At 27.5% G+C, this 27,156-nt stretch overlaps 2 protein-coding genes across 2 annotated transcripts in view; both read right to left on the bottom strand.

The window, feature by feature from the left end:
- Positions 1-27,156, bottom strand: part of LOC119668050 (ubiquinone biosynthesis protein COQ4 homolog, mitochondrial) — a gene marked incomplete in the record, with an annotated part of 441,748 nt that overhangs the window by 278,639 nt on the left and 135,953 nt on the right.
- Positions 1,282-23,401, bottom strand: LOC119673264. Its single transcript, XM_038084525.1, has 3 exons — positions 23,130-23,401; positions 22,205-22,929; positions 1,282-1,461 (listed from the first exon to the last, which is right to left on the bottom strand). Exons 1-3 carry the CDS (start codon positions 23,254-23,256, stop codon positions 1,282-1,284), a joined length of 1,032 nt encoding a protein of 343 aa, XP_037940453.1. The 5' UTR covers positions 23,257-23,401.

Raw genomic sequence — 27,156 nt, 5'->3', positions numbered from 1 at the left:
CACTTTATGTTAATCTAGAAAAATATTTGATTTATTAAAGCGATATTTCCCTTAAAGGAACTTAATCTATTTAAATTAGTTAACACTACTGAGGACTCACGGTTTTTATTGTGTTATAGCCACGATTAATATATAATAATAGTTAGTAATTACTCGAGGTTGTATTCTAAAGTAAGCAGAAGATTAAGGCAAATACATTAGTCGCTAAGGGAAGTGTTTTAATATTATACTGTTAAAATTTTATGATATGAATATAAGTGGAGTTATTGAACATAAAGTGATGGTCTGTAAGAATGTCGGTACCAGCCTTTTGGAAGCTTTATGCGTTCGTAAAATAGAAAGGCTTGATGGTTCAATTCCGATTTTTAGTAAAAAATATGACGATTCATGAAAGCAACTTTTGATCGTTAATCAAGTTGAGCCACATAAAATCCATGCAAACCGTTAAAATTTGATAAATTAATATTTCTTAAATGCCCACTTTCTCTTCCGTGATTTTAGTTAAGAATGATTTATCTTTGATGGATTTATGCACAGTATCGATAGATCCACTGGCCGTGGAATCCACATGACCGCATATACATTATTTTTGTGTTAAACAAATTATTTTTTAAAAAAAAATTATGTTTAGTTTAATATACACATTATACGGGATGTGGATATAAAACAAGTGTCAGAAGAATTTGTTCTGAATATTTGTTGCTATTAAAAGGTTTCGTGACGAAACATAACATACTGTTCTAAGACATTACCGTAATTTTAAGAAATGGAGTCCTACAACTTATTTGTGCTTATTATTTGAAACAACGATTTCTACCAATATATGAAATTTTGGAATTTGGAATAGGTCTAGAATATTTAGAAATAAACAATAGATAAGAAATAAAGAAATCTTTTAAGAAAAGGGTACAACAGTGTACAAACTGAAAACTACAGTGTCAGTGGTTCATATTAAAGCAGATAAACATAAATATTTTCTTGAAAAATATAAATTCACGTTACTTTTTGATCATATCTTGTACATATACAAACAGATATAAAAATAATTCATATGCATTACTGTCGATTTGCATTAAGCAATTCTTAAGGTTTCGTTAATAAAAATATTGATCAGAAATTATTTCAAGTACATTTAGGTGTTCACCTGCTAAATATTATACGAATATGATATACTCTCAGTAAAATTTTTATCCTCTATATTCGGATATAAAACAGCAGTCAAAATACAAAGACAAATTAAGCAATTCATATAGTAATAAGATAAATCAAGTATTAACTAATTTATATTTTTTTAGTAGGTATATGACTTCTTAAACTTACCGATAATTTTACTAATTCCGGATACTCCTTTGCTAATTTGGCTAAATCCTGGTAGCTGGCTTTCGCCATTGCAACAATCCATTCTTTCGCTTTTGGATGTGTCACTGTTACTTCAGGTTCATGTTTCTCTTCAATGAAATCCTGAAAATATTAAAATTATTAAATTAATTTTGTTTTGGTAATAAGGAGCAAAGAAAATAAAATAAAATATTAATAAAAAGTTTAAGTAGACTTAATTAATTAGCATTGTTACATAAACTTCTACTCGAAGAAATCCCATTAGAAACATTATCGCTGTCATTAGCGTTTCGAACATTAACGCACATAACCCACATAACCCACATACTCAGGAACACGTTAGCGTTCATAGGTCACACATCCACTCCTGTACGATATGCGCTCTGGCATAATTACAAAAGTAATAATTTTTATTTATTAGGCATACAGTATAGGCATGTTCTAGAGCTGCTCGTAAGAAAGAGTATGTTGGTTCATGTTAAGTAAGCAACCCTTACGTAAAAGTTTTTTGTGATTCTAATTTTTTTTTTGTTTTTTTCTTTTTTGTAATTTAGTATTTTTGGAAATTACATGTTCTTTAGTACAAGAAAAAACAAGGAAATAAAAATAAAAAATCTGACAATGAGCGCCTTAATGATACCTTCTATTAGCTGAGACCCCGAGACTCACAAGCATACAAACGCGTACATCCTTGATATTAACATGTGTGCTTATTATTTATGATAAACATTTTAGCAACTAATTATCCAAGTAATGTTGTTATTTGTGATCATATTTTCTATTTAAGCACACGTGAAGTGCACCCGTGCGCTATTTATGAACACACAACAAACAGTCACCTCAGGACTTGGCAGGGAAGTTTTTTCTTTTATATTTTGTTTACATTTTTCTTTAAAAGATAATAAATAAAATTAACTAATTTCAAGATGTTTTAAAACTGTTTTGGAAGAACAGATTATTTTTTGTAGCAATACAGTACCTTTCTTTTGTTCAGACACGTGTGGTTTATTAGTGCGCTACTTGACTTTTCTAGTGTTCACGTTTTAGTAATTATGGACTTAATAAGAGTTTATGAAGTAGTACTCTATTTATTTTGCTTTCATATATTGAAATGAGAAAAGTTTTTTATACATCAGATTTATAGCTACATAATTGTATGTATAAATATATAAATTTGCAAATTTAATAGTTGTTAATTACTAGGTTTCGAAATCAGAGATAGGGTAATATTAATATTACCCAGCTTATCTGGGTTCCTGGTCATAGGGATATTGCGGATAACTGTAGGGCGGATGAGCTTGCCAAGACTGGGGCTCTTCTCCCTGGTATTCACTTATTAGAAATTGGCGTTCCACTTGCAACAGCTAAACTGGCAATTAAACAAAAATATCTAAGCATTGCCAAGCAACAATGGGCAAGTGAGCCCAGTTGTCACATTTCTAGGTTGATTTGGTCTAACTAGGACAAAAAACGTACGAGTCAGCTGCTCCAACTAAAGAGAGATCTGTTCAGTACTACGGTATCGCTGCTGACGGGTCACTGCTTAATAGGGAGGCATGCTATGAGACTAGGTCTTCCTTATTTGTCGCGGTTGTGGCTCTGAGGACGAGGAGGAAACTGTGTTCCATCTCATGTGTTAGTGCCCATCTTTAGCTAGAAGAAGATCAAAAATCTTGGGGACCCCTTTTCTGACCGATCTGACTGAGCTGGCATCCTACAATGCGAGGGACCTGGCCAAATTCATAGAACTGTCGGGTTGGTTTTCCTTCATCTAATGGGGGAGTCGTTACCGCTCTGTTGGGCGTTGGTCGTATACTGATCACCTTGTCTATATTCGAACATCGCTTTTTTCCATGTGGTGACACAACGGGCCATTATTTGTGCTCAAGTGGGATTTTTTGGTAAACAAGGCCGCCACTCCAACCTACCTACCTAATATTTATATTAAAGTTAATTAATATAACAAACAATTGTCTTTATAATCAAATATTATTATTACACTGTTGTTGTTGTTGCTGTAGCCCGCTGGGACCTGCTTACGAAGTCCCTTTGATAGGTGTCGAACGATACTTAGTCGTCGATAACGACGAGTGGCACTGTTATATACTTATGCATATATATGTTTTCACATATCTTTTGTTTAACCGGCCGTCGATTCATAAAATATTTTATAGTATTTTTCTCAGATAATTTTTAAATAACTCACTCTAATTTCAAAACTATTAGATTCATAATTTCAGTTGGTTTGTTTTGCTATAATATCTTAATCAATGTAGAATCTACGTAGATGCCAAGGTAATCTACATAGAGTTTAAAGATTACATTGTCTTCAGAAATGGACTTACCGTCGGTAGAAGTATTTGAAATCATTGATCTATTTAAGCAAGTTAACAATGATTTCCGTCTTAAAAATGAACACTGAGTAAGGTATTCGATGAAATCATATATCGTCTTTAAAGACAAAATATATCAAATGAAAAAATATTGGTTTACTTTTAATTGAAATTTTACACAGTGATACTTTATAGAAGCACACGTATGTGAAAAGGAATAACCTGTTAAGTGCAAATTTTAACAGTCGAAAAAGAACTGTCTTTGAAGTACTAGAATTTTTCAAATTTAATATTAGAAAATATACAAGTTGGTTTTTTTATAGCAGTATGGGCACTGTAAACTCCATATTGACTACCACGACCTTTCTTTTTTTCCCTCTTAGATACTTAATTTAATATTTTTATTTGTTTTGGTTTGTGGAGTTACTGATGGTAAAAAGTAAAATGCATGCTGAAAAAATGTACAATTTTTATGAATGAGATGTCACACAAACATATAAGTAGTTTAGCAACTTAAATGTTATAACTGGTAATGAAATTGTACTTAAAAAGAAATGTATAGATAATAATAATTACTCCACAATCTGTTCACGTGACTATACTCATGCAATACGACTACATCGCAGACTATCTCTTAAGAAAACTATGAGCCAAGGTGATTAAACTAATAATAATGGACTAGATTTTGAACTCTTTTAGTAAAACCGATCTCATCATGCGAAAACTGCTCTTAAATCGGTCATACTTTAAGGCATCCAGAAAGATACGGTCCACTTAAGTTAGTCATTGAAAGAAAAATTAAAGAAAGACGTGCTCCTGGCGGCTTAAAAAATCTACGATGTTTTTTTTTGGCGAAACTCTCCACAAAACTAAAATTTTAATTATGTTTGCCAACATTTAGAACTGTTGAGACATTTAAAAGTAAAATACGATACTGTAAATAATTCTACGGATAGTTTTTTCAATAAAATTATACTGTTTAAAAAATAGCTAGTTTTATATATATTGATATTCAGATGTCTGAGTTGGTGAATCAGCACCTTTACTTTATTTTATCTATGGACAGTTTTAAGTCACACTAAGAATAACTGAATACGGGCTTTATAATAGGATGGATCTGATGTCTTTGTATCTGCTTGTGTTTATCAAATTTCGCTGTATTTTTAGGATACTGAGGATTATTGGATTATTGTGACTGTCAATTATATTGAACAGTTTCAGAGCACGATCTTTAATGTATTTTTCGACTGAATCGACTCTCAGATCTCTGTGGATATCCGCTCCTCTTACGTACCATGGAGCGTTAACCAGTTTTCTTAAGGCAATATTTTGCCCTCTTTGAAGAATTTTTAAAGTTGAGTTTGGCGCTTGGCAAAACGCAATACTGCCATAAAGTAGTCCAAGTTTAATAATCTGCTAGTTTTATGTTAATAAAATTTTAGTTATTCTGTTCTTATTGTGGTGAAGTCCTTTAATATTAACTTTACTTGTATACTTGTAAGTATAAAAATTATGTTATGTATTTTAGATTATTATTTTGAAATTTGGTTTATATGAAAGATATGCAATTCTAACAAATGCAAAATAATTTATATTAAAAGTAAAATCCTCAAGGTAATAAATAATTAGATTATTTTTGAATAAAGTAATGTATAATGTTTTGTATATGGTTGTTATAAATAATATAAATGGAGATAACATATTTATTGTAAATTAAATCCATAACAGTGAATCCAATTACTTCAATATTAAACAAAATAAAAATCTACATAGTTTATATATACATATTTATTAATTGAAATAATTGGGAATTGAAATATAATTGCAAATCATTCATTTAATTATTTCAGTTTATAATAAAATTGATGGTTTCCTTGTATTTGTACATTAAAATAAACAAATTGTGAAATTTAATACAAACAATAATTAAGGATTCTACAGCAATCACAAGAGTCCATAACAATGAGTTAACAAAATGGCAACTTGTATATTTTAACGATAAGTGAAATATCCACAATAGTCGGAATAACAAAGCAGTACAGAACAAAAATAACCCTACCGGCGAAATGGCCATGTTAACGAGGAACAAAAGACGCCGTTACATTCCATCCCTTCCATTTGGCCAATACGAATGATATTGTGAGTTGTTGCCAATGTAAAATTAAAAAACATGAAAAAATTGGGGAAAAGGGTTTGTTGGTTTATTAAGCTGTTATTAGTTTATCAGACCACAGTTTTGTTTTGTATGTTTTTTTCCTGTCTGCCTGTCAGGGTATGAACATTCCTTGCTAACTTGGTATTATGGAGTAATAGAAACATTTACATGAAAACATCAAATAATTTACCCCAAAAAAGTAAAAACCACAAAAAAGTACAAAAAGGAAGCGGAAACTTTACAACCATGTTTATGTTGCAGTTTAAATTTACCTTTTGTTGTACCGCATAAGGAAGATACTGAATTGGTTTTGTGTTATCTGAAGACATTTTTTATTTCTAACACATTTTGTAGGTATTGGACTTTTGCTTTATAAAGGTTTATGTTGGTCAAATTGGACCTGTACTCAATGAATGTATGGACGAGCATGGCAAAGAAAACTTTTAATAAAATAGTTGTCATTAGCTTTAGTATGTAGGTTTGAACTATTATGAAAAAAATATTAAAGTACAAGAATTATTTTTTTAATTTATGTAAATAATTCAATAATAGATACATATAGAATTTGCAATTATTAATATAATAACGCTGTTTGATAGGCCAATGATAAATAAAAAGATTTGAATCATGGCTTACATTTAATCTCTTTTGATTTCTATATATTTATGAGAGCCGGAGTCCAATTTATTTCTTTTTTTTTAAATATAATTATTCGAACTTTTTATAATGTTCAAAATTAGCAGAAATTAAGTTCAAATTCAATGTAATTTGCTTTCTGTAGAATTTAGAAATATATCAGATAGAGCCAAATAAAACCAGATAGTACTAAAACTGTTAAAGAAAATGGGTGTGATAGCACCTCATAATGTCATTCGATCAGATTTGCAGTTACAACTGCTGTGGAATGAGTAACTACATTGGCAAGTCCAACATTTTTTTTTTTCATTTTGGAAAAACCATTTTGTTTTCCATATTTTTATCATCTGATAGGTCTAGAAGAATCACATAGCATTGTCTTATTTTTGGATTAATAACTGAAGTCAATCAAAAGCAAAACCTAAAATCTTTCCTTCTAATAAAATCGTTTTTTCCTATTCTCACTTTTATTCATTTTTTGTAATCGGAATATATTGATTCAAGTCTCATTTATAGTTATAAATCGACGCAACGCTGCTTGGAAGTGCTTATACACAGACATGTATGATCTATGTTGATGATCTACTTATCCTGCAGACAGGTTTTTTATAAGCAAATACTCTTGTGAACAGGTCATGATCGTTTCGTTAAATTCAAATTGATGAAAATTCTGAATTCAAAAAACGATATTAATTACTTGTTAAATTAAATTAATTATAAAGATACAGGTAATGTGCACCAGTTATATAATTAGGGATGAAAATCTGAATTGGATATGTTATAAGAAAACAGAGATGTACTCATGTATCTAGAAGACAATATATAAATATATATGTTAATAATATATAACTTATTTATGAGGACAATTGTTTGCTTAAACTAACTTCATCATCATCTATAGCTTTACATCCATGTATGACCTAAACTTGTTTTACAAGATTTCCCCATTCTTTTTTATTTTTGGCTTTTATCTTTTAGTTGATGACATTCATATCTCACAGTTCTTGTAGAATAATGTCACTTAATCTCTTTCTCGGTCTTCCTTTTCTTCTCGTTGTTCTAACTTTACACTAACTTAATGTGTTGAAATATAAAATTAAGTAATACATATATAAAAATACATATCCTCAGAATAGTAATCAGGAAACTCCTTTTAGACCGAGTATTAAATATGGTAGTACACAAACACACAAAACCACGTACCCAGGACAGTATTAAACGGCAAAATGGAGATAAAAGAACAGTTACGAAAATTAAATGGCGGAAAGTAGCGACAAAAATAATAGACAAAGGAATGGAAACGTAGAAGTAGAATACAAAGATTGGATTTAAAGGTACATATATATAGGGAGGAGAACTTGTGCCTACTAACTGATTGCATGCGTCAGAGATTTAAACTGTTGTAGATGGAGGGTGTCGGAAAAGTTATAAAAATTAAATAGCAAGAGCATAATAATAAAACATTATTAAGTATATTAATAATGTTAAATTTGTACATTATGTTGTATATATGTATTTATCAAAGGTTTATACCTACCAAAAAATACTTAGAGATTAAATATACTTGGATCTTTCGGATTAATTCATAGATAGATAGTAAAATGATGTAGCATAAGTGGAAATAAAGTTAGGTTAGATTGGAGTGGCCGTCTTGTGCGCAAAGCCCACTTAAACTCAAATAGTAGCCAGTTGTAATAACATAGGATTACATTTGTTAAAAATAAAGTTGTTTTAAAAGAAAATGTATATAGATATGCATTAAGTAATATATTAAAATTTTTCATAGAAATTAGCTTATTGTCTATTTTATATAATTCTTTTAAAAATTCATTAATTTTATATAATATTTTATTTTTTATAACAAGAGAAAAAAATTTGTATTTTTTTAAAAACAATTTGATGATTGCAAACAATTTTAAAACAAATAGACAAACAGAAAAACATTGTTTCAAGCCAAATTAATAAATTAAAAAACACAAACATGGTGTCTACAAGCATAGGCGTTACTTTTACAAATTCCTTGAAAATTTTCCACGCTAATCAAAAATAAAAATTGATTTACTAAATTTCAAAAGTATCTAAACTAATAATAAAAACTAAAATGTTGATTGATCAACTAGAAGAGCCGTTATAAAATGTGTACGTTTTTATGCATCAACGTTGTCCAATAAAAGAATTCATCAATAACGACGCGTCAAGATGAGATTTTTTATCGCAGCTCATACTCAACTCTCATGTGAAAAATGACGCACCGGACAAATTTTGTATAAATTGTTTATTTTAATATTAAAAAACCAATAAGATAAACTTGGCAGTTTACAATTAATTTTGTTAAATAAGCTTTTGGCTTAAGTATTGTAGCTTAAATTGTGATTGGTTGCGACCACCAACCTTGATAGTCTCTATATTAATAGATGTATTATTGAGAGAAGAAAAAAATACATAAAAATAAGAAGAATTAAAAGTAGATAAATTTTATATTAATGCTCTTGGTTTTCAATAATGAAATATATTTATACAAAAAAAACAAAACAAAAAAAAAAAATCAAAAAATACTAATCAATCATTGTTTTCATTAAGTTTTAAAAGAGATTATAAAAAGTGTATAAAAAATTGCAAAATCATTGAATTAATTACAAATGATCGTAACAAATTTAATTGATCAGTTGAGATTGGCGCCTAAGGAACGGATTTGTAATTACATTTGATTTGTAAACAACAATGGTTTTGGGAAAAAAATAGATTAAATGTGTAACATTGTTTTGAAATGTAATGAAAACCCCAATTTCTAAATTGAAAAAAAAAAAAAACAAAAAAAAACAAATTTATATGTATGAATATCTGAAAGTGATTTAACAATATTTTTAGTTTGGGAAGAAGCAACACACGTTAGTCAGCACAAATTAGAAATATGTTAGAGATGATCCTAATTGGTTTGTAATCGATAACTGGCGCCACTAGTGAAAGCCCAAGTCTTACAAAACTGTGAAAAATTTTTCGACTACCGTTTGATCGTTTATTTTTCGTCTCTTTCATTTGTAAATTTTAATGTTAAAAACTATACAAAAAAAAAAACTTACATTAATTTCAAAATTTATTTTTTCTTCCAATTCCATTTTAACCGATTTTAATAATAATTTTTCACTGATAATTATAGCAAGTTGCTTAAGATACTAAAATTATTGCAAAATATTTATTTTTCACAAAAATTTTGAGTGAAAAATAAATAAAAAAAATACAAATATTGTGCGAATTATTATAAAAAAATTTTAGTAGGTCATTGCGTTATATGAAATGCTCTACACTTTTATAAAAAAAATATATTAAATAAATTATTTCGATACAATATATATTTATATCAATAACGTCATTATGTCAACAAAATTACTTGATATCTAAATTCTTAACATTTATAATTTAATATTTCGAATCGATTAGAATTGTTATTGAATAAATTAGATAAAATTAATATAATATCAGATTATTTGAAGATAAAATATGGTTTGTATTTAATATTAAATTTGATAAAATTTAGTAAAAATTGTTTTTTGAATTTAAAATTTTCCTAGTGTTTTCCCCTGTTTTTTTTTTTGTTCGAAAGAGATTTCTTGTAATAAATAAAAATTTTATTTATAAATTAATTATAATACCGCCAGGTCTACACAAAAGATCTTTCAGGTCGCAGTGCATGTACAGCCTATCTATAATTATAATAATAACACAGAGAGGTGGTACTATCCTTATGCAGCAGGGAGATGAAATACTTGTAATAAAAATGTTAACATAATCAGGTGGTTGATGTGTAAATTCGCTGTTCTTTTAGATTTTGCATATAAGTTTCAGCAGTGAACAGTATGGCGACATCACATTGAAGGCATGGGCTTATAGCTACATGGTTATGGGTAAGGGCCCATGATGGCTATGGAGCTTCGATTTGTTGAGCTCAATTAGTAACTGTAGGTCTCGACACCAATTTAAGATATTATATATATTAAAAGAACAATATATAAGACAAATATATAAAAGTAATAGGATATGTATAAATAGTATTAAACTATACATGCAAAAAGCGTAAAGCAAAAATAGTAATGGTAGAAAAATTCTCATATCATAAATATAAATAAAAAATTTATTTATATAAAAAAATTTGATATCTCTAAAAACAAGCTATTATACAATATACAATTACATCTTAGCAATACAATTCTTACTTTCCAACATTAGTAAAAACCTGTAAAAACTATATTCGTAACATTTTTATATTATTATAATTATAATTATAATTATATTTATGTATATTTATATTTATATTTATATTTATTTTTATATTTATATTTATATTTATATTTATATTTATATTTATATTTATATTTATACTGATATTATATATTTGAAATTATATATATATAATTTATATTTGCATTAAATTTTTAATGTATTAATATTTTATATTAATAATATATTTATAATATATATTATTATGCTTACATTAAATTTTTATTCTATTTATATTATATTAACATTATATTTATGTTATACTTATATTAAATTTATATTGGTGATGTTATATTTATATTAAATAGAAATTATGTTTAAGTTATATATATATTATATTCGCATTATATTTAAATTATATTTATATTATTTTTTCGTTCTATTTATATTATATTTATATTGTACTTTCCTAATGTCCATTTTGTGTTTATATTATATATATATGTTATATTTATATTATATTGATGTTATATTTCAAGTAATGTGTATATTGTACTTACATTATATTTTTAATATATTTGTATTATTATATTTCAAGTTATATATTTATATTTTATATTTATATTACATTTTTAATATATTTATATTATTTTTATATTATTTTTATATTGTATTTATATTATATTTATATTATTTTTGTGTTATACATATATTGAATTTATTTTATATTTATGTTGCATTTACATATCAAGTAATTTATATTTTATATATACATTGTATTATTAATATATTTATATTATATTTTGTTATACTTACATTTTATTTTTATTCTATTTACATTTACATTTGTATTATATTATTTTTATATAAATTTACGTACATTATTTATTATAATATAGTATATTTATAAAATATATAGAGTATATTTAATATACTAAATTCTTTATAATATATCCTACTATGTATTTTATATTTTTAAACAAATTTATTGATTGCATTATTTTTATTTTTTATAAGTATTTTTAATTAAATTTTTATTTTATATTTCTTATAATCTAATTTAATAAAATAGAAACAAATTCTAAACGACTTATAATTACTGTGAAATTTTATTTTTCGGGCTATGAAAAATATAAATATATATAAATATATATTCATATGCATATAAATACGCATAGATATATTATAAAAGAAACTGACATATTATTCATTGTAGTATTTTTAAAGCCTCAGCATTTTTTTATGAATTTTTTTTCAGGTAAAAACGATATTTTGAGTAAATTCTTAATGCGAAGAATTTAGATAAGCTACTGTGTGTTGTCAATTTTTTTATAAATGCTGTTAAAAATATTTATTTTTAATTATTAAAACATAGAAAAGAGTAATTAAGATATGTTCAAAAAAAATTTTTTTTCTTTAAAAATGATTGTCTTTAATTATAGCAAGAACTTTCACAATTCCAAGATTTTGGAATCAATTCTATATAGTTAATGAAACAAAGTATAATAATTGTGATCTTTATATTAACGAACAGAAATAAGCATGTTTGATTTATCAGATAATTAGTTAAAATATGCTAAAATTCCTTAAAATCATAAAAAAAGGTAAATGAAGACTTAAATAATATAATAATAATAGAACAATGAAATAAAATGAAAATTATAATCAAGAAAACTGATTGGCAGTGATTTTATTAATTTGAACACTTAAAATCGTTTTAAACTGACAAAATATTTTATATTATTTTTTTTTTTGTTAAATAAACATGAATGATAATTTGATTGAACTTATCTGACTCCTTTTACTGAAAAAAATTTTAATTTATCTTTGAGGCATTTAAATAAATTCACTTGTAGGAGAACTGTAAGTAGAAGTCAGGTCATCAAATACTCATTGATATTACTAAGAAGTAACAGTAAGTAACAATAGCTGGAGAAAACAGTCGATGAGATAACATCATCCAATGCAGTAGTTTAATGAAAATGAGGTTCGCTAACAGCATACGAACTCATATGTGTCATATGTATTAGCTAACTCATATATGTCAATAAGGAGTAACCAGAATTTACAAGGAAATACGTCTGATGGGATAAAATTCTCCAGTTAAGTTGCTTAAGGAGTTTAAGACTACTACAATTCATTAGGATAGAAATTGTATTGGGAACTATTTAATGTCTACTATCGTATTTTTGCCAAGGTATGGATGTATGTAAAAACATTGCAATAAGTTACCTTTTACCAGCACTAACAACGAGAAAAAAATGAAGAAGTCGCAAGCGTCAGTAAAAATAAAATATAGGAAGTACTAATTTTGTATTTTTAAGACAAAAATCTTTCACATTATTAATAAAATAATTAAATCATATATTTAAGATGTCACACTGTATATGAATTTGGTTTACTTATTTGATTCATATCTCCTTCAAATGTATTATCTATCTATATTTTATTACGTAAGGATCAAAATTGATAGTTAATAGCTCAAGTAACACAAAATCCGCTTCAGAAAAAGAGCTAGTAAATGTGAGCTGCAACAAAAATATTGATAAGACAATAATGCCAGTGCTAGCTAACAGCACCACAACTGGTGATAATTAACAAAATCTATCGTAAATCTACCTAAACGCAATTTCTGCGGTACGACAGAAAGCGCGTTTAGATAGTCATTTTTATTGTGTAAAATTACTATAAGGATTTTGAAACTAGTTCAGGTGTTAACAGTATAATTTTAGAAATTCTTAAAATAACTGCATTTATATTTAATTCTATTGTCTATTTACGCTTAAGAAAATTAATTAGGAATTAAATAAAAAATTTTTAAAAATTTGCAGCCCGCATTTTGTAATTAGAATATTTTATTTTAGTTTTTTATATGTGAAAGCAAAAATATGAACGAAAACAATGGTCAAAACCAATTTCCCTAGGAGTATATTAATTTGTCTTTTAAGTTCTCAGTATTTTTACGCTTTTTTGTTTTTAGTAATTTTTAGTAATTTTCCACATAAAATAAACATTTGGCCAAGCAAAACTGCTGGTTGTGGTCTGATGTTGTAAGTTGTCAACTTAATGTCACGTAGCAGCCACAAATTCTAAAACTTGTACAAGCGCAGTTGTAATAGCCACAGACCCAGGCAAGAGCCACCAGCAGCTTGGAATTGAATAAATCCATTAATTTTATTAGCAGACGATAAAAATGTTCTACTCACTAATTTACAAGTGCATTGCTGGTATGCATAACTTACATGTATACCCAAACCGCTTTGCACTTTAACATGATCCATTGCTATATAAAATCCCTCTTTGAAGAAATCTTGCTCCCATATATATTCCCAACTAGTGCGTTCCGTTCTGTTCCCTCTTGTTAATTTAGATTTTAGTGCCGTTGTGGATATTGATGGCAGTGATGATGGTGTTTTTATAACATTATTCAAGATTTTTGGCCTAGTTCAAATGTTTACACTTTGTTGCCTCCATAGATGTTGTTGTTTTCATTATTGTATTTGGTGTTCACTTGCATCTAAGCACTTGTTTTAGTTCTTTTTTTTGTTTTTGTTGTAAATGTTTATTATTTAAGTACAACAACTTTCAACAACCCAAGGAACAGCAACTACAGCAACAACACTCAACAACAGGGAACAAAGTAGTGAACAACGTCTTCGCACTTTTACTTGAATTTTCCAAGTTTTTCCAAACGTTAATTTGTGTTTTTTAGTTGTTTTACAAGTTGTACGTGTTGTTCAACGTGTTGTTGTCATTGTCGTTTTAGTTGTACTTGTTAGTTTAGTTGCTGATTATATTTGAAGACTATGTGCTCTCCTGAGTAATGGTGCAATTTTTTATTTGCCAACATAAGTCGTATTTTAATGATGATGACAGTAATGATTATGAAAATGATGGTGGTCCATATTTCAATTTAATTTGGTTTCAAATTGAAATTATGTCAAATATTCAAAGTTAGCTGATTTAAATAGATTTGAATGCTTTACACATATTACTAGAACAGGAAGAAATTTTATTGACAGCAGAAGAAGTTACAGTGCATATGTTAATTGATATTTTCAGTGGTTTAACACTGTGTGACTTTAACACTGTGAGACTTAAACCCTAGGAGACTTTTTTCATTGGATTGCATGTATGGTAAAGTAAATAAAAATTAATCACAACAAAATTTAATTTTATTAGATAAATAAAAGTTTTAAATACTGTTGTTGCATTTAATGGGCTCGAACATAAGCTGTTCGTAATACACCATACTGCAGTATGGAGTAAGTATTTGAGCAATTGTGTATAGGAAGTGTGATCAGATTGAATGAGATTATAAAGGTGATCTTTAACATTCGCTTACTTCAGTAGCATATACTCACACTCGTTTAAGGAGTGATTTTTGAAAACATTGAAAATAATATCAAAATAATGAATTAAAAAAAATTAATTATATTTGGACTACAATATTTTAAAAGGGGTTTCTACCCAAAAACATTTTTCGTATACACCCAATGATCCATAGTCTTAACGTGAAAATCTCAAAAGTAACCTGAATATTACATTTTATATTTATAATTTTCAATGTTCATTCTATCCATTCCATCAAAAAAGGCTATAATAGTTGAGAATTCATTATGAGATTTCATCATATCTCATCTATTGTTGAAAAACGTTTGTCTTTAGTAAATAAGTAAGTAGGTGTATGTACTCGTCGGTCTTCATTATTCGGAAACCAACACACTGAATAAAAAGATCCGTTGTCATGTCTCACGTCATAGATCCTAATTGGATCGGTAATCAAAATTATTTGTACTCGTTTAACTATTTCATTGATGTTACAAATTGCAGTTAGTTAGTATAGAAACACTAGTAATCTATGAGATATATGCTAGCTGATAATAGTTTAATATCATAACTCATTGCAATAATCATTGGATGCAATATTCGTGTTGACTTTTAAGTTAAGTCCGATGATGGTACATGTTCAGATTAAAATCTCAGAAATTAGTATTTAATAGACATGCGAAAATTAAAAATATACGATTATACAAACAGAATAGTATTGAAATTAAATAATTAATAATAAAAATAATTAATTAATTTAATTATTCTACAGCTGGTTTATGATTTGATTCTAATATAATATGCGAACATACAAGTCAAGTACGGTTTTGGGTCAGTTGGCTAATGAACGCTGACTCTGAGTTTTACATTTGGTAGGGCACGAGTTCAATTCCTGATACTTGCAGTCTTAAAAAATTATTTACGAATAATTAAATACAAGGAATATTTCCAAGACCACTGATGATGGGTGTTTGACAATATTCATAACAACTGTATGGTTAGCCAAAAATTCAGTTAATTAAAATAGAATAAAAAAATTTTTGTTATTGTAGTTAAATACTTTTCAATTGTAAAAAGATAATTGTAAAAAGATTGTCTACCCTGACTAACTCGTAATTTAAATCAAACTGTTATATAGAGAAACGTAAGGGTTCAATTTGATAGTTTTTTTTATATGATGTTTACACTGGCGCTTAAAGTTACTTGGTATTTTCAGTAAAAATTTCAGTATGCCAAAATTTTTGAGATTAAAATTATTTAATTATATGAAATTTTACAATATATCAATTTAAAAACATATCTATTTTAACTATATGATTAAGTGTCTTGAGATTATGTAAAATTATTTTATTTTGGATTGTATTTTAACAAAGTAACGCATTAAAAGCTGCAACATTAACAACATCCTCCCGTTAAACAAGATAAAAATTTGTCAAGCGCTACGAGAAAATCGTTTCATTTTATGATAAACTAGAAATGCCATTACCGTTGAGTTGTCAAAGCAATTGTCAACCACTCAAAGCTGTCAATCAAACCATTCCGAAACAAGCAAGTAACAAGATCCTAAATGCATAACAATAAAAAATCCATTGTAAAAATGAGATGCAACCGTTGCATCAAATCAACGAAATAAATCAAAACTATTGGAAGAAGCAGTGTAAGGGCATTAGTCCAGGCATGTTTCCGTATATTAGCTCATCTTATGATTAATATGTGCTTGAACAAAATGTGTTGGCATGAGTGCGGGGTAGGCATAAAAGTATAAATATGAAAATAAAATTCAGAATGCGTCAAAGTCAACTTGTCAACTGCATGTCAAACTACAAATTTAACAAAAAAAAAAAAAACAAAGAAATATAGAAAAAAATAAAACAAAAACCGACAAAGAATTCAAGTGTATATAAATACCAAACACGCACTTTTGTTATTGTTGTAATTGTTGCATGTCATCTCTGTAATAGATACTTTAGCCAAATGTCATTCAGTAATTTGGTAATTCTCACGTTTTTCATGTTTTCCGGATTTATTTGATGAAATAACATGAAACTAACATTTACAACAATAATTTGCGCATTTCACACGTTTACAACAAATTTACATATGTGTAAAAATATGTAAAATTGTTCAACAAATGTATCTACGTACTTCAACAGCAAATGTTCATTTAATGTCAAGTGAACGCGTGCCAAATTAATGAATGCAATTGCCAACATTTTTATTGGTGTATTTTATAACTTTTAACACAGTTTTTTAACATAAAAATGTGCTTAAACTAAAAAATTATAGTTTTAGGTGCTTATTAAAAATTTCAAAAAAAATTCTTTACGTACAATTAAAAAACTATTGAAACTATTACATTGATACTTGTATCTGGCAAAATTATTTTAAATTTAATTGTTCTTTTATAACATGAGTCCTACATATGTACTCGTACGCTGTGTACAATGCTCACTCGTATATCTTAAATGATTAAAACTGATTAAAAAGAACATGTGTCGGACAAACGTGTAACACAAAATTCCCAGCCACTTCAACAATGAAAACTTTTATTGTCAATATCAATCCACGGCAGTGTCATACTTTTAATTCATGTACCAACTCGTGTTGATGCAAAAGTCCAACTGCGGTTGTGGTTACCACAACATTTAACCAGGTTGATAATAATGACAATAAATGAATTTGCAGTCTCCAACATGCAGACAATTTGTTTGACATTAATTTGTTGTTGTTTGTTAGAAATTAACAAGAAAAACATAAAAACATTAACCACAACAGAACAATAGAAGACTTTATTTTGAATCTGTGCAGCATCAAAAAATATTGAAAAAATATCTTATTTTGACATAATTATATATTTATAAGACAATAATTTTACTATAACATATAAATGTTATTGTTTGTTTATAAACAAATTAAGTACATAGATATATTGAAAACGATTTTGTAATCTAAATTTAGAACATATACTAAATGATCTTATTGTCTAATAACATATGACTGCTGTTGTTACAATAGGGACCATAAGAACTGCACTATGTTTATGGTATATCGACTGATTAAACACATTTCTGAACCATTGGCTTGTAAGCTAGATTTGCGACCTCACTGACATATCGACAAATATTGAATACATGATTCATGATACAACTTTCAATAAGAAAAACGAAAAGAAACCAGAAGTCATAATTTTTTTAAAAAATATTTATTTCTCTTCAATGTTTATTCTGTCCCCCTTAACGTAATGTCTCTTTCATATTATACACCTATGGCACCATTCTTTCAAGATTCAATATTACTATTTTGACCTAGATATTGTTCAGAGATTGCTCTAAGAGTTCGTATTTATCTCATCTATTGTTGTAAAATGTTGTTCCTTCAGAGTGTTTTTAAGTTTTGGATATATAAAAGATGAATGAAAAAAGATGAATAGTGATATATCATGAAAACAGAATGGAATGCCATATAATTTTTCTTTAATTAGCAAACACAATCTATTTAGTTTTTTCAAAGTTTTCATCATCTAAGCAACGCAGGTGATGTTTCGTATAGCGATGATAATTTAAAACTTCTTTTTACTTTTTGATTTCATCCCGTTTTATCGTCTGTTTTGCTGACTTCCAAAGGATAGACTCGCGAAAATATCTATTTGTCATTTACAAGACTACTAACCTAAACTCTGTTTCTTGTAAAAGTTAAAAGGATTAATTATAAATAGAAATAATTGAAAACAACATTGAACATAGTTATCGGTCCGCAGTGTCATTGCTGGAAATTGTAGAAGAGTTGACAATTAAGTACTTTATTGTCAGAGAAGATTAAGATATTAAACGTAATTGTGTAGTAATGTCTATTGTGCAGAGACAACCATGCAATCATTACTATACTTATAAACGTAGGGATGATGTTAATATAGTAACGCCATATGCCAGTCTTCACATATTGAGATAACTGAAGGAAATAATCTATATGAGGTTCAGGATATAATGAAATAGTGAAATATCGTAATTTACTTAAGTACACAGTACTATTTCTCTATTACAATAAAAATAAATAAGTATCTCCTTATTTTCTTCCAAAAATCTTATCATATATAAACCAATTGCATTAGAATAGAGCTATTCGCAATAGAAACACGTTTTTCACATACCAAGGTAACGGTAATTCTGAGTAAATATATCAATAGGAAACATATATTAACAACTTTTATCTGATTTCATCTGTTTATCTTTAGCTTTATGTCCGTTACTGTTATTGATAGTATATCTTTCAATACATGCGATTAGATTGAAAGTTATTAGTGGTAATTGCTAAAACTTCTCATGATAAGAACTCAAAGGAATGGCCTTGGTAGACTGACACAAAATCTTTATTCTTAGTTTAATGCAATTAGCTTAGAAGCTAAGTAGTATTGTATAGCTTTGGTTTTTTCTATAATAAATGGTTGTAATGTCGAATATTTCGCTGCTTATGTACAATAAATTTTTTGTTTTGAGATCAAAGTTTAAAATCAATTTTTAAATTTTGTAGAAAATTATTTTATAATTGATTTATTAGCTTCACTTTCATGTTTTCTCATCTGGGTAATTCGACAATCAAACATGAAGAATTCGGTTTTTAATGATTTTTTTAAAAAAATTGAAAATAATTAACTTGTATTTTTCGAAACTTAAAGCTTGTTTTCAACTCTAACTTTTATTCTACAATTTTTATAAATTTTTATCCAGTGCACTAAGTCGTCGGGATTAAAAATACGTTCTAATTAAGTTGTCTTAATTTGATCGAAAATTGAGCAGTAACAGAAAATTGAAATAACAGAAAAAATCTTTATAATCTGTTTAAACTGTTTAACAAATAATATAAAAAAAAGATTTGGGATTCGTGTTATCTAAAACCTGACTAATTTTCGTTAAATCAATTAGATGAATTATTGCGTTTAATTCAACAAAAATATATTTATATATGTACCTTGATTGCATTATAAACAGCGTGACAAACTTATTATATCTTATATCATATATTATATCTTATTTATATCTCATGTACAACTTATACGTGAAAAGTATAAAAATACAATTGTCTGCAAACTTTTTCAAGTGTTACGAGAATAATTCTAAACAATGTTGGTTAAATAGTATCTACACTTTCTGCATAGCGTTGAGTTCACTTCCTTAATACATTTTCTCAAGAAATCTTAATAGAAGACCTATAAAATTATTGGCAAATAAATCGTAAATATTTGCTAATTAATCAAAAAAATATGACATTTTCCCCAACCATGAGACTGACAATATTTATGATTTTACATAAACAATTTGTACCACGAAAATATAGCAAAAAAAGATACAAAAGAAGATATAGCTACTCCACTTTACATAACAATAACACAGCAGTGCAGTTAGTGGTTGTTTAAGTTTAGTTTTTTGTAGTTAATATTGAAAGAAGTTTCAGCAAAATGGTCGGCAGTACTGAGTGCTGAAGAATGCTACAACTAATACTATTCAATATAAATGTATATTGTTTATGTTTACAGTTTTTAAAATTTGCTTTAAAGATTTCGAATAAGAATCACTCTTAACTCGCACTACTTTATATTTTTATATTTTTCTTATAATACTTCAGTTTTTAAAAGATTTTTCTTATGTTATATTCGCTTTATAAATCTTTTATATTTTAACAGATATCATAAAACCAGAATATCATAAAAACTAAAATGTTTTATGAAACCTACTTTTAAAAATCTGAATTTCTTTATTTTCAGGTGCAGCCAATTATAAAACACAATTAGTGTTTTCAGAAAAAGGCATCATTGGACCTTGTTTTATTAAAAAAAGAGACCACGAAAAGCAAAACAAATGTTTACGATTAGAGAGCCACTGTATCAAATAGGAAAAATGAAATGCATTGTTTACGGATGCATTTGTAGAACTAATTGATATTGTTTTCGAAATTTTATAGTAGTTATGTTCGCTCAAAAACGAATTTGATAGCATTAAAAAAAACAAAAAAGATTACTTTATATTATATTGCTAATCGCTAATAATGGCACACCGGAATAGAAAAAATATTGGGATTTATATAAGCACTATGTGACAATACTGTGGAAGTTATTCCACTTACAAATAATTATAGCCGAAGGAACTGTAGAACATTAATTGGTGTATTGATAAGTCACTGTCTGGTCACATCAGATGCGCAGAAACTAAAGCTAATTCGCAGCGAAGCTGGATGCAAAGGAAATCCTAGGGCATCTGCTGTAAAACTACCCTGCTCTCTCGAAAACTTAACAAAAATACTTGGGGGTTGTTTTACCGAATTGGGGCATATACCTGAGGTTTCTGCTAAAATCCTAATAAAATTCGCTAATAACACGCGCATCCTAAGCAATGCACACTATTGCTAAAAAGCTAAGACTCTGATCTGGTATCGCAATGGACCTTATTCGTCTACGCGTGGCCATTTTGGTCTGCCAGAAGTACTTAACTTAACAAATAATTATAAACCAATGTGTTACAATTAAAATTCTATAGGTTTTATATGTACATAAATAAATATTTTTTTAACATGTCGTATATGCCGAATGTACAACTCTAACTGTTGGGAACTACAATTCCACTAAATGTGGTATGAAGCAAGCATTATTTAGAGATAATTGTGACTCAATAAAAACGTGTAAAGTAGTGCACAATTAAGAAAGGAACACAGCTAATAAATAACTTTTTATATTGTTCATATTTTTTATATTAATAGAAATTCTATGCAAATAACGAAACGTTTATATATGCATGTTTCGTTGCAAAAAGTTATTATGATGGGAAAAGTAAACAGTATTTTTACTGTGTTTAGATCAAAAAGTATTATCACTGGGTAGACTCTGTTAATATGGAATCTATACAATAATTGCTTACTTTAGTATTATAATTAGTAGTAATGTTTTTTAAATGTTGAAATAACGTTGACCAAAAAACATGTTATTCTTTTAAACACTTTGTATGTGACTTATTTAGGTTAATTTTATAAAAACTTTATAAGATTTTATGAACATTAAATTTGTTTTTAACGTCAATATGAATGTGGTGACTATTTTACTTAATAGAAAATATATATTTCGAAACCCCTCTATTTTATGAATATTTTATAAAAAACTATTAGATATTAGGTTAGTAATATTTCATAATTAATTACAGTTGGATGCACTTACCTTATCAGGTTTTTTTTTAGAAGATGGTGACAAAAGTTTGGCTTCCTCTTCAGATGCCATGCGATTAAATTTGCGAGTAGCTTCTTTAACACTTATTGGATTATCACCAGCATCTACATCAGAACCAGAAACTTTGTCAACATTAGCACTATCTACTGAAGTACCAGAGGCACTTGATGAGAATGAAAATCGCGGTATATTTTCTTTATTACTTTGTGGATCTTCTGTTGACGCTTGGCGTGATATACTTTTAGCACGCGTTTCTACAACATTTTCATTAATACATTCCACAACTGGTTCTTGTTCCACTTTGTCACTTTTCAGTTTACGAGCTGCATCTATTTTAAGTACAGCAGTTTCAAATTCAGAAACACATTCACGATAATTTTCAGCATGTTCCTGCTCAATACCAACTCCACTGGCGTTGGTTGGTAACATATTTTGTGATTTGGATGTTGTCGGCGTTGTACCAACTTCAGGTGGTGGTATATACGGTGGAGGCTGTCGAAGTGGTGAAGCGATAACACTATCTGATATAATTGATATACCTCCTGGACTATTTGGTACCGGACTTAAAGCTGCAGCAGCAACAGCACGTTGTACAGCATCCTCAGTTGGACATTCATTCAAATATTTTTTACGTAGTATTAAATATTTTTGATTGTTTTCATTTTTAACTGTGGCCAAGATATTTACATAAGTTTTAAACTCTTTCCGTGCTTCACCTATAAAATGAAATAAAAATTATTAGAGGTGAGAGCAACAAGTGGAAGTTATTGCAAGTAATCGCAATGCGTTTACTTTAAATTCTGTTTTCAATTCTATTACACAAAACATTAACAACTGATTGCTGTTTTATTATTTATATTAGTTTCTAAATTATTAAACAAATAAACTTTTTGTTGTGGTTTCGTTTGTGACTCACTTTGTGTCTCTGGGTGCGTCAGAAAACGCTTAAAATGCTTCACCAATGCATGATTAGTTACTTTACAACCATTATCTATCATAAATTTACGTATTTCTATAACCGATAAACTTTGCGGAGCACTCATTTTTATTATTTTTTTTAGTAAAACGCAATCTGCTTTATTATTTTATCAAAACACAATCTTTCAACACAAAAGTATGACACACAAAGCAAAACAAACAAACGAAATGTCAAAATATTAGAGAACTGAAGCAGATGTGTACAGCGAGATATGCAAACTGTGTTAATGGACGTTTTTTCGATTCTTCTTTTATAAAATTTAAAATTTTGCTTTAAAATAATAGACTGTGCATATTTTGATAATTGTTTATAATTATTATACTAATAATTAATATATAATTATTATAGAATTTATTTATATTTAAATTTTATTTACAATATTAAATAGGTGCGCATTATAATATATATTGGAAAATTACATCATTTAAAGACATACATAAACTGATTATTTTGTTTTTATTTAAAGAGGAATAGTAATGTTCATGATTGTAGTGATGTTTTATTTATAATAAAAAAAGGAAACGAGTATGTATTATGTATGTATTCCTTAATATATATTAAGGAAACGAAATAAAATTTGATAATGAAATGAAAATAGGTATTAATTTTAAATAATTTCTACTAAATACTAAAATAAAACCTTTCTTTTTTTATAATAAAGAACTAATAATAACTGAAAAAAATAATTTTAAATTTAATAATAAATAGTTTTACTAGTTATTAAACTTATTCTGTATCAGAAAACCTACAACCAAAAAAGATTGACAAAGCAATTATATGAATATAAGTAATAACTTACTGTTATACTATTGTATAACAGAAAATAGTATAACAGTTTTTAGAATTAATAACAATAGTTAGGTTTGTTGCATGAGTTACTCGTAGTAAAACTCGTGTGAAACTCAAGTTAAGTACAAATTAAGAGCGTAACATAAATAATGACTAAAACGAAATTAACTTTTGTATGGGAAATCTATGATTAAACAACTAGATTTGTACTTTAATCTTAATGATGGCTTTAATCTACTTTTAATCTCACAATGTAAACGCAGTCTTACGTAAAGTTTGGTGAGAACAGCTACACATTTTGAAACACAAAACTGTAGAAATAGAAATTAAAAAATAAGAGCGCGATATACATTTTGCAATATTTTTAAAGATTATTTTAAACTAATTTATTTAAATTTATATTTGATTTAATTTTAGACATTAGAGTGCTGTTATATTTAGCTTCAATCAATACCACCCTACTGTTGGTAATTAAATTTAATTTAAAAATTTTAAATTGTTATTACAGACATAATGGACATAATCACCAACAACTTTTCTGCAATTGCAAAATGGTAAGATATTGTATTTACACATTGCAAATCGCAATTATTTAATAAAAAATTTAATAAGTAAATTGAGGTAAATAGTAAATTATGTCGGTATATCAGCGAATATTGGGGTTTACCAGAATATCGAGTTGGGTAAATTAGATAAGAATTAGGTAAATTAGACGTTACCATTGTGAAAATTTTATAACATGTTTAATAAATAAATAAATAAATTTGAAAAGTTTTAACTAAAAATAATAAATAAGTGCAATAAATAAATAAATAAATATTTGCATAAGTGCATTGCAAAAAATCCCTAGGAAATTTATTTACTTTACCTCAATTTACACGAATTCGCATACGGCCTTAATATTATTAATTTGTATTCTCTGAAACAAGAGTTGCTGGTATTTGCTAATTAATACATTAAAATATATATCACCAATATTTTTATCTAACAGTGTTGAACTTTAACGATTCTTCATAAGGTCAACTAAGAGTAATAAGGTCAACTAAGTTAACCTTAATTGGATTAGAGATGAGTGCTCTATTTTCATAACAGGATTTGTGTTATGTAAGAATATTTTTTTTATTTTTTTCACTTTCCATTGGCTTTTTATTTAATGAAACTACAAATAGTTTTCTTGCTATTCCATTTTACAACTGTGGCCTCTGATATATCAGTTATAGAGCTAATTATTAATTTTGACTTTACTCTTTTTTAAGCTTTTTTTAAGTTTCTTATTGCTTTCGTGAAATTCCATAAATATCTAAATATTTGTAAAGAATATACGAAATCAATAGATTCCAAAGTTGTATGATAGGAGAGAAATAATTTATCTCGTTCTGTTCGATCAGAAAATTACAAAACTCAACTGAGTTCAAAGCGTAATAAGTCTAAAATATTATTGAGTACGGTACTAGGACATCATGAGGATTAAATAGCTATGCAATCACCTCTGCTCTCAGCAGACGGACAATGACTTATTTCATTAAAACGTATATCCATCCGAAATTATTTTCTTATATTAACAATGCGCCCTAATTGGGCAACTACAATGGGTTGCGAAAAATCTAACAAACATGTAATATCCAAGCCACAAATTATGAAGAATGAAACTCGTTGCAGTGCTGATAAGCGATTGAAGAGAAAGCACCCTTATTGAAATATTATCTAATATAATTAGAAGTAAAAACGCTGAGTGAACGAAGAGGAAAAATAAACAGGTGAACACTTTCTATGCAAATTTCAAGAGTTGTCGAGATTCAAACATTCCATAGTGTATGTCTACGAACTAATGACAAAAAATCGCAGTCATTAACTTATTATTATGGACTGAAAAAATTATAATTTATTGAACCAGATATTACAAACCTTTTTAGTACAAAGTGTACTTAATTCTTCATTCCATTGCGTTATGATTCCTTAAAATACATTAAAAATAAATTCATACTCCTTAGATTAGGTTAATTTTAATGTTATTCATATTAATTTCGAAGAAAATTAATATCTTTGTATTTGAAATAACCTATACTTCTAAAATTTTTAATATTCAATATACGAGTATGGAAGATGAATTCTGTAGTAAACAGGATGTCGGCAAACACTTTTTGGACCTCTAAGGTCATAGACAGTTTTTTTCACATAAATAAAAGTAACGGCAATAAATCAAATTAATACAGAGAATGGTATACTGTTAAACTATGATTTTTAATCAAAAAATTGATTGAAAATGTCGATTGGTGATAGCAACTTTTGGTTTTTAGGTGACTTATATGGAACAAACCGTTTACAGACTTTTTGCTAGTCTAAATGTTTGACGAAAATTCGATGTTTATAATCAGTTGAAAAATGTATACGCCCGAGAAATCAAATTACACAATAAAAAATCCTTTGGACTCCACATTATGAGTGTAAATGTAATATAAACATTTCAATATCCTATTTTCTGTATATCAGACGCATATATTCATAAATCTATCCAAGATACATATATATTTATTAATGCTTATGTTATTCTTTATGGAAAATAACTTAAAAATTAAGTACAATACAATAAATATGTACAATACAAGTTAGAGTTAACCGCGTTATTTACAAAGAGACTTATCCCAAGCCTTTGTCGACTTTATATGTGAAACCTAAATAATTTTAACTATAGATAGGAAACTTAATATCATCCCGAGTTGGGCAAACCCAAATATTTAGACATTTTAATATTGAAACTAGAACAACAAATAAATAGAAATCCAACAGAACTTTTGGATAAAACAATTCAAATTTAAATTTATGCCTCCCTGAGCTTAATTTGCTTAGTTCTTTAATGTTAACCCTTCGAATAGAACTGGGCATAACAACCCCACAAATGGGTTCAATAAGTTTCTTGACACGCCTCCATAATTCGAAATTAAAACATGCAAAACACAACTCAGTCGAAAAGTGGAATTAATTCAATCCAAAGACTGGAGTTCAAATGTTTCCCATTTGGTGAATGACTGACTGGCGAGCAGAATCCGAAAGATTCTTTCTCATGTAAAATATTTATAAAATAAATAATTTTTATAAGAAACTAAAATGTTTGTGTGATGTGTGTGTATTTCGGATTTACCCGTAAATTTGTGTCAGCTTTGCCTTCAGAATATTC

The sequence above is a fragment of the Teleopsis dalmanni genome, chromosome 1, assembly GCF_002237135.1.
Source record: "Teleopsis dalmanni isolate 2A chromosome 1, ASM223713v2, whole genome shotgun sequence".
In the NCBI taxonomy this organism is placed as follows: domain Eukaryota; kingdom Metazoa; phylum Arthropoda; class Insecta; order Diptera; family Diopsidae; genus Teleopsis; species Teleopsis dalmanni.
Note: the sequence above shows the minus strand (reverse complement) of the source record. Positions and strands in the feature narration are given on the sequence as shown.

What these genes read in the sequence shown, in the direction of transcription:
- LOC119673264 (XM_038084525.1), bottom strand. Translation starts at nt 23,256, where the DNA reads ATGAGTGCTCCGCAAAGTTTATCGGTTATAGAAATACGTAAATTTATG. An exon ending in GACGCACCCAGAGACACAAA is followed by an intron (nt 22,930 to 23,129) that starts GTGAGTCACAAA and finishes TTCATTTTATAG; the next exon opens with GTGAAGCACGGAAAGAGTTT. An exon ending in CTAAAAAAAAACCTGATAAG is followed by an intron (nt 1,462 to 22,204) that starts GTAAGTGCATCC and finishes TAATATTTTCAG; the next exon opens with GATTTCATTGAAGAGAAACA.